The sequence below is a fragment of the Mixophyes fleayi genome, chromosome 2 (genome assembly GCF_038048845.1).
Source record: "Mixophyes fleayi isolate aMixFle1 chromosome 2, aMixFle1.hap1, whole genome shotgun sequence".
Classification (NCBI taxonomy): domain Eukaryota; kingdom Metazoa; phylum Chordata; class Amphibia; order Anura; family Limnodynastidae; genus Mixophyes; species Mixophyes fleayi.
The window spans coordinates 194,003,265-194,012,682 of NC_134403.1; the positions used below are offsets into that span (position 1 = coordinate 194,003,265).

At 42.6% G+C, this 9,418-nt stretch overlaps 1 protein-coding gene across 1 annotated transcript; it reads right to left on the reverse strand.

Annotated features, from left to right (window-relative positions):
- Positions 1-1,918: 1,918 nt before the first annotated feature.
- LOC142139883 (uncharacterized) lies at positions 1,919-9,182 on the reverse strand. Its single transcript, XM_075197742.1, has 2 exons — positions 8,443-9,182; positions 1,919-2,070 (listed from the first exon to the last, which is right to left on the reverse strand). Exons 1-2 carry the CDS (start codon positions 9,062-9,064, stop codon positions 1,919-1,921), a joined length of 774 nt encoding a protein of 257 aa, XP_075053843.1. The 5' UTR covers positions 9,065-9,182.
- Positions 9,183-9,418: the final 236 nt, after the last annotated feature.

Sequence of the window (9,418 nt, forward strand, 5' to 3'; positions counted from 1 at the left end):
CTATGCAGCAAAGTAGTGGACACTAAAATCTGGAAGGGCAAGACCCCTGAATCTCATCCGCCTCTCCCCCCCAGACCATAGAGTACATGTGCATGTTAATTTGGAAAAAAAGCCATCTCAGGAGATAGGAAAGTGGTGCAGCATGTATAGAAATGTTGGTTGAAGGACCATTTTAATTAGATTGACTCTGCCAGACATGAACAGGGGTAGCTTTATCCAGATGGAAATCTTGGCCTGAAGATAGCTAATCACTGAGTCAAAATTCAACAGGATATAGTCAGCAACCAGATTCGTGAACGATATACCCAGGTATTTAAATATTAACAATCATTGAAATGAAAGGGACGCGGCAGTAGATGCAGGGAGTCTCCTGCCAATAGGAAAGATACTAGACTTGAACCAGTTGATCTTCAGGCCAGAAAAACCATCAAACTCATCCACAAGCCTCAACAGCATGACTACAGACATCTCCGAGTCTTTCAGGAAAAAGAACATATTGTCGGCATAAAGCACCCTGTCAGGCACACCAATGGTTTGATAGCTATGATGAACAGATGTGGGGAGAGGGCGCCGCCTCACGCCCCTGCCCAGATCAAAAGGAGAGGTAGTGTGGCCATTAGTACTATTTCTGGACACCAAGACATCTAAGGCCAATTCCAAATCTGCCCACAAATGCTCTCCACTGAATCAAATGCCTTGGCCCTGTCAAGGGATACAACAACAGCCCCATCCTCTTGCCTCCCCCCCCCCATCAGCATCTGTAAGTGAGTAAACAATCATCTAGGGTTGATGGATGTAGATTTTCTGGGCAAAAAGTCCATCTGGTCTTCATGAATCAGCTAAGAGATAGGCCTGTAGGACTCGGGCAACAGCAGGTCTTTACAGACCTTAGGGATTACAACTATTACCACCTCTGACATGGACGGCGGCAGAGTGGCCACTTCATCAAATTTTTTGTAAAGCTCCATGGGCAGCTCATCAACCCCCGGTGCTTTACCGCAGGGAAAGGACACTATGGCCACTTAAATCTTCACAGTGATACGAGTCTCAAGGCAATCCACATCCTCCGGGAAGTTTGTTGAGACGCACCCAAGCCAAATACTCGTGCAACTGAGGTGCGGAGTCGTCTACCCGGGAGGGGTACAAATCGGAATAATAAGTGCGGAAAACAATATCAATACGCTCCCTTTGAAAGTGGGTGGTTCCTGACCAGTCAGAGATGGCGGTGACAGTGTTGTTCTGCAGCTCCGTCCTAGTTAAATGCGCAATGAAACTACCATTCTTGGCCCCCTGTGCATACAGGGCTTGTCTGAAGAAGAGAATTCGGCGGTTAGATTTAGTAAATATTGGGCCCATGCCTTCTGCGCATGTAACCAGGGCAGCCGGTCAGCTGGCAACCATGTGGCTAGATAGGTCTGCTCAAAATCCAGACAGTTCTGCTCCAGGCCAGATTTCTCCTCCCTAGAGAACCGCTTATGACAATCCATTCGGTTGATCAGAGTACCCTGGAGGTAGACTTTAACGGCATCCCAAAAGAACGGTGGCCTAATTGTGGTGACATTTACAGAAAAGAAACCCTCCCAGTCCGCAATTAGATAACTACCCGCCCCCATGAGTGTCAGCCAAAATGGGTTTGATTTCCAGAATTGGATTCCGATTTTTGGGGAAAGGGCAGCGACCAGTAGCACAGGGTAGTGGTCGGATTTTCCCTTTGGAAAATGGCGAATTTCACGAATAAAGGGGGTCAGTCTACTAGAGATCAAGGTGGGAAAAGATGTGATGAGAGGAGGAGTAACAGGAGAACACTCACTGTGAGGGGAAGCGAGCCCTCCAAATATCAAACAGTCCCAAGTCTGCTACTAATTTGGCAATGGGGAAGGTACCCTAACTTACTATCGGGGACGTCTCCCTCCACCTGTCAATGACCAGCGTCCATATCTGCATTGAAGTCCTCCATCCACACTACAGGAGCACGCAGGTAAAGTGCAATAAATTTGGAGGCCTTCTTGAGCACCTCGGTGTTTAAATGTGGAGGGATGTAAACGGTCACCAATATGGAAGGAGAATTGTCTATCAGAACATGGAGGAATACAGAGTGACCATAAGAGTCCAATTGCACCAGTTCAAGCACAAATCGTAAATTTTTTCTCACCAATACCAACACCCCTCGAGAATGTGTCGAGTGGACAGAGTGGTAGGCTCATCCCACTCAGGACTTCTTAAAGGCCAAAACACGACTTCCAAGCAAATGAGTCTCCACCAGGCTATGTCAGGCTTGTACTTTTTTGTCTGTGCTAGGACCAGGGATCGTATAACCCGGTCATTAGGACCCCTTAACAAACTAACCCCTTTCCCAACCCACCCCCACCCCATACGTAACAAAAATACATGGGTACACTTAATCCCATAAACAGCCTGTAACTTAACTATCTAACTAACCTAAGAAATATCTGCTACTAACTTGTGACAAGGAGCTCTCCCAAGATATATAGCCCTCACACACTGCATCCAAAACATTTCTGAAAATCAAAGAACTCGTAGTATAACATTCTACATAACTATACTAGCAGGTCCCCTGCCCTAGATCTGAATAAGAAGAAACAGTATGAATTAAATTTCTCTGTGTCACCTTGTGATCAGCTTGAGAATTGCCATCCAGCCTCCTTGGGTGTAGGAAAGAAATGCGTCTGGCCATCCACCACCACATGTAGCCAGGAAGGAAATAGCATTGCGAATAGGAGCTGCAGGTCTCAAAGCCTCCTCATTACTTGGACAAATTGGGCTTTACACTTCTGGACTTTAAGTGCGAAATTAGGGAAGACTGACACAGGTTGATTTTAATATTTACGTGTGCCCTTGGTCTTTACCAGCTGGAGAACAGCGTCTCTGTCTTGGTAGTGAAACAGTATACCTATAAATGTTCGAGCTGGAGCACCTGGTTGTGGGGGCTGGGGAGGTAGGCAGTGAGCCTGCTCGACTGCAAACTGTGCAGTAAAGGCCTCCTTTCCGAATGCAGTTATGAGCCAAGATTCGAGGAAGGATTGGAGCCTTCCGCTCTCTCAGGGAGGCCAACAAAGCGTAAATTGTTACGGCGCAAGCGGTCCTCTAGATCCGATGGTTTTTGTTTTGAGATGTTAACCATGTCCTGCTTAATGGGCGCCGTAGTGGCTTCCAGCATAGATATCTGTTGCTCAGCCTCTATGCGCTCCCTCATCTTTTTAATTTCCTGACAGATAAGGGAGAGGTTTGCCTAATTCTCCCCAATGCTATCCTTAACCTCTTCTCTGAGGAGGTAATGGCCAAAGAACTTGCTAAGTGGAAGAGGTGTCATCTGCAGGAGGCGGAGGTGAGTCAGTGAGTTCCGTGGGCAACCTACAGGCGCCTGCAGCTTCTGCGGTGGTAGAAGAGCCATAACAGTGCATACTTTTTAAGTTTTCCGGCCACGGGGGCCACAGTTTTTTTCCCCATGGCTGTAGCTCAGGATAATGAAAGGGGAGGAGCTAAGACACTGCTGTTACTCCAGGGGAAAGAGGTTTATTAATTGGTCTCTGTCGGAAGAGGTGATAGGTCCACCAGCTGCCAAGAGGCACCAGAGCCAGCAAGGCAAAAAAGTGAGCCCTGTAGTAATACATAAGTCCAGTAGATGGTAGCACAGCCCCACACCCGCAAACCGAGAAGAGCTTACATAGAACTATAATGAAGGAGTAACAGATTCAATATATGCCAAGATACCACGAGTAGAGCAAAATGTCACTGATCCAGCAGATGGCAGCACAGCTTTCTCCCAACAGCCCAAAGGAACTGACAGGTAGATAAAATGGAGGAGCACCACAGTCTAAATTGCCAGATAGTCACTAGTATTGTGGAGAAATTGTGGAAGCTCCCAAAGAAGCCGGGAGGTAATGGCTCTTTCAACCTGTAATATTGAGCACAGTATGTAGCACGTCTAGCAAAGCCTGCTTAGATCTCGTTAGCAGTGGCACTAGCAGGGCACCTCCTCCCACTGTGGTAAAATGAGAGAGGGGGGGGGAACAGTGAGTAGTGAGACCTCACCAGCAGCGATGTAGCGGTGTGTAGTTTGCGCTGGTCATCTAGCCAAGCAAGCATACACTTACACGCTGCGTCTTAGTCCAATCCCCTCAGCCACCATTCACACAGGAGAAGGAGGAGAGATGAAGAAAGGTGCACACGGTCAGGACTGCAGCAGACTCAGGGCACAGGAGACCTCATTCTCAAGCAGAGTAAAGCACACTGGCTAGAACTTTACTGAAAGAATTCTGTTACACATATTTGCAAATGCATGATTATATATATATATATATATATCTATCAGAGCGAGATTTACACCTCATGGGGCCCTAGGCAAGATATTGGTTTGGGCCTCCCCCTTCACACACACAGTAGCCCCTCACATACACATAATACACACACACACACACACAGTGGCCCCTCACATACAGAGCTGGATTAAGGCTTTGGGGGGCCCGGGGCACTTAAGGCAGGGGGGCTCCTATGATGTAGCATGGTTATCATTTTAGACAAATAAACAGGCAATACAGTGTGCACTACTGTTGGGTGCACACAGTTCTGCCTTCACGAGCAGTACACGGTGAAGCGGGACATACCTTCCAACTGTTCTAAGCGAGACAGTCACCCAAATTCGGGACTGTCCCACCAGATTCAGGACAGTTGGCAGACTGTACTGCTCTCTCCTACCTGTTCTTGTCACTGTCACCACTTGTGGCTGCTGGTGTCTTTAGCTCATTTGCTGGTTGTCTGCATTCTGGAATATTGGAGGCCCTATTTGGGGGGAAAAAAAATGGGTACATAAAATTTAGAAAACTGCAAACAGTCCCAGTGTTAAATTAATAGCACTCACGTTTTATAATTAGGCCTCCCTCCAGCCACAACACTAAAATAATAATATTCACATTTGCTAAATAGATCTCTTTCTCTCCAACCAACCCTGACATTAGATAGCATTTCCCACAACAATCCCAGGCATTAAATAATTAATAATCACATTTAATAAATAGATCTCATTCTCCCCAAACAGCCCCACAATCAATTAATAGCTCACCACCCCAGCATTAAATTAAAGGTCCAATTACTCCATCTTAAATTCATAGGACCCACTATTAAATTAAATAGCCCCACCATCACCCCACAAATAAAATAGCACCCAATAATTAGCCGCCACGTGCACTCCACAATTAAATTAATAGCCTACCTACATTATATTAAGACCACCCTCCCTCCCTCACTACATTCATTCACTGGCCCCCACAAACACACACAGTGCATTAATTCACTGGCCCCCCCCCACACACACAGTGCATTAATTCACTGGCCCCCACACACACACACAGTGCATTAATTCACTGGCCCCCACACACACACAGTGCATTAATTCACTGGCCCCCACACAAGCTACATTCATATGCTGACCCCCACACACACACATATATATGCTGACCACACACTGCATTGACAAAACATAACATAATCAACTCTTTTCATTCACAGAGCTTCAAAACCTCTCTTTTACACCAATCCGCACAGCTATTTAAGAGAAAAACTGAAAATTTAATAAAGAAAAGAGAACTGACATTTGTATTTTTTTTTAATATGCACAATCCCATGCGTGCCACAACGCCAGAAATGGTCATGCAAACTCATGTGTGCATGGAAAAAGGTTCCCAAATGCGTAATTTTGGCATGGATCTTGTTATGTTTACGAATAAATATACATATTTGTAGAAAAGTAGGTATGCTACATATCTTACAAGTAAGTAAATTACCTTTGATGTCCATTATAAAACTTAAACTTAAATTGTTCTTTCTGCTGTTTTTTTATGCACTTAACACTCAATCTATATATAAAAAAAGCAACAATCAAACAATGAATTTGATGCAATCAGCCATCAAATGGGACAACTATAGATAGCATCAATCAACTTGTAAAATACTAAACAGCTGTCAACAGAATCATCAATTTTTATTTGGATAAATGTGCACAATGCGGGAATAAGATGGGATTTACAACTGTACAGGTATTTTATCTTTCCCTTTTTTATTAAAACACACACACTAATAACACTCACCTTCCATCCGCGCCGCGCGCTCTCTGCAGCACATGGGTCATGTGTCATGTGGTGGACGTCAGCCAGCCACCACACTAGCCCCTCCCCCCTCTCACGGCATATGAAAGAGACATGATGCATGGCTGCTTCTCAATTAAGATGAATGTTTGCACCATGTGTCTTTTATAAGTGCTTAATATTAAATGTCAGACCTGGTAAACCTAATTGGAGATGCCAAATAGTACTAAATGCTACTTTCCTCAGTGGGACACATAAACCATGCACCCAGTTGGTACTGTGGGAATTCCAGATTAGTGCTCTCAACAGTCACATTGATGCTGCTGCTATATTCATTGGTGCTGGTGTTGCCAGATGCCTCATCATTGGTTATGCTATAAATTATTCCTTGAAACAGCAACTGTTCTCATATGTCACCTTGGGATTTGTGCTGTCTGAAGCTATGTATCTGTGGTGTTCGATGGTTGCTTTCCTGATCTTTTGCAAAATGTAATCGTAATTTGTCCCAAATGTGCCACTATTCTATTCAAGTTTATATCTGACACATTATATTGTATTGTATATATCAGGTTTTTAAACTTGTGCTATACATACTCCAAGGGTGAGGATAAACGCTAATTGTGTATGTCAGTGGACAACCATTAGCGTATCAGAGTAAGGAGACTAAACAATACTTTATATTAAATTACCCTGTTTTGATGGACTTCACAATATTGAAAAATTGGGATAAATTAAGCCATTAAAATATCAAACATTATTTTGCTCATTTACATTCTGGGATAACCATGAGTATACAGTATTTTCAGGCATACACGAGAATAATTTTCAAGCTATTTATGCAATTTGTTGCTGACTTGGATATTTCAAACAGTGTTTTGGTTTTTTTTAAATTGCCATTCTTGGAACAGAATTAATTTTATTTGCCCTATCCCCCATATAGCAAATAGGCGGATCACTCCTGAAACCTCTTGTTACTGGGAGCTGGACCACATGATAATGTAACAAATTAACACAGCACTCTGCTAGGAAAAAAATTCAGTTTTTGTAAACGTCACTTTTGGCATAGATGTCAGTAAGGTTGAAAACTCACCAGATCCCAACTTAATGCCAGCCTGTAGAGCAGCTCATTTTTTTCCTTTCTTGCTCTAGCTGGGATAACTTAATAAGTTGGTGAGTTGGCACTCTTACTGACAGCCAATGTAATTTGTGATATATAAGAGCATGAACTGTCATGTTTCCCTATGAGAGCACTGTGTTCATTTATTACATTGCTGTTGAACAAACTGCCCATTGCAGTACAACAATCCACCCAGTCCTCTTCAAAGGATCTCTGTGGAGCTGTACTGAAGAGGACTAGACAGACTGAACTCTTTATAGGCATGAGCTATTTTTGGATTTTTGTAATTGTGGTTCCTGGTTTGATATAGGGGTTGGGACAGTTGATATTAAGGGGGGGTTTTGTCCAAAAGTTTTAAAACACCTTTAATTGATGAAAATAAACAAATTATGATTCCAACACAGGCAACTGCAATTGGAAAATAAGTAGTAACAAGAGCAAGGTAAGATGTGATTGTAATGTGTAATAAATTTCAACATGCACACATCTTTATATCAGTATTACAAGCTCCAGTACAAATGTAGAATGTTGAAACATTGTAGGCTAATTTAATAGACTGCTTATCTTAGTCATTGATAGTTTATTCTCATAAGAGACATGTTTATCCAAAGCATGAATACCTATATTTATGATTGCTTTTACAGTCTGTCACAAGCATCTACTATTTAATTAAAACAATATTTTCTAACAGCAATAATTTTGTATTTTTTTAGGAAGAGACAAAAATGTACATGTCATTTTCAAGCAGGAATGCTGCACTTTGGAAATTATTTGTTTTATTTTATTGAGCTTATTGTAGTGCAGGTAGATCTTATACATAATAAAGCAACTACAAAATCCAAATAATTAACATATTGGTTAAAATAGCTAGAGCATTGGATTTTCAGGTCAAAAATAAACTTCACAGTTGTATTTTTTTTTTCATTTTATTTATAAAAATGACTACATTGTACAATGAAAAATATAGGACATCAAGACCTCTGTAATAGACAGTTACATGTTCTACAGAGAAGTAATTAATGTTACATTTACTAGAAACTTCTGCAGTTGGGTTACAGAAATAAACAAATCTTGTTCATAATAGTTTTTTAGATTGTCTTTAGCATATAGACACAAACTACTCATTGTTCAACATCAGGTATAAGCAGCTTATTTATAGAGGAAATGAGAGTTTAGGTGGAACATTTGGCAGACAAGCATAGCAGCATACTATCTATAATTTGCCTGGTCTTGAAGCTGGCAGGTTGGATACAGTCCTTGACAGTTGGTGAGAGAAGGGCTGGCACATGGCGCAATGGCAAAGTAGTTCTGAAAAATGGTGAGAAGCTGGGGTGCGGTGAACTTCTGGAGTCATCAATCCCATGTAACTGTTGGCATCTGAGAGTGGCATTGTGCGCATAACAGGTGGTAGACTTGTAATATGCTGGAGATGTAAAGAACTTGTACAGGCAGGCAGACGGTGACCACCATATACATCACTCACCAACTTCTTCATCTCCTCCAGTGAATTGGATAGCATAAGGATATAGTTACGAGCAAGCAGCAAGGTTGAAATCTTGGAGAGCTTACGTACAGATGGCCCATGAGAGTATGGCATAACTTCCCGTAGACCATCCAGAGCTTGGTTAAGGTCATGCATTCGTTGTCGTTCACGACTGTTCACCTTAAGACGCAGATCATGTAGGCTCTCGTGACTCTCTCTTCTGCTGGATCTTACTTTTCCCAGAGTTGGCATTCTTTGTCCCGCACACAGTTTCTGGAACATTTGCCCAGCCATGAAGTTGGGGCTTTCTGTTCTCTCCAACTCTGGTGAGGAGGATCTGCTAGACTGACAGTCTGAAACCATTATTAGCAGTGATTAGTCAATAAATGCTGGGGTCAGTGGTTTGAAGTAGGTTAAATCAGTTCTGATTTGAATTGCAAATATTTTGCAAGGATGGCTTTTTCTTTAGAAGTCCCCCTCAGTCACTATCCGTCTGGTTATACTGGGGTCCCTGCAGTGCTTGTGTCATTTATACACTATGTTTCACAATGGATACAAAGAAAGCTCAGAAAAGTTGGCTTGAGCTGTAACCCAATCACAAGGCAGATCTAGCAGTTAACATTTAGCTTGGTTTTTATATATTAACCTGTTATTTAAAATTACCTTTCAATCACACATACAATATGGTTTATACCTCAGCAGGCTAGATATATTTAG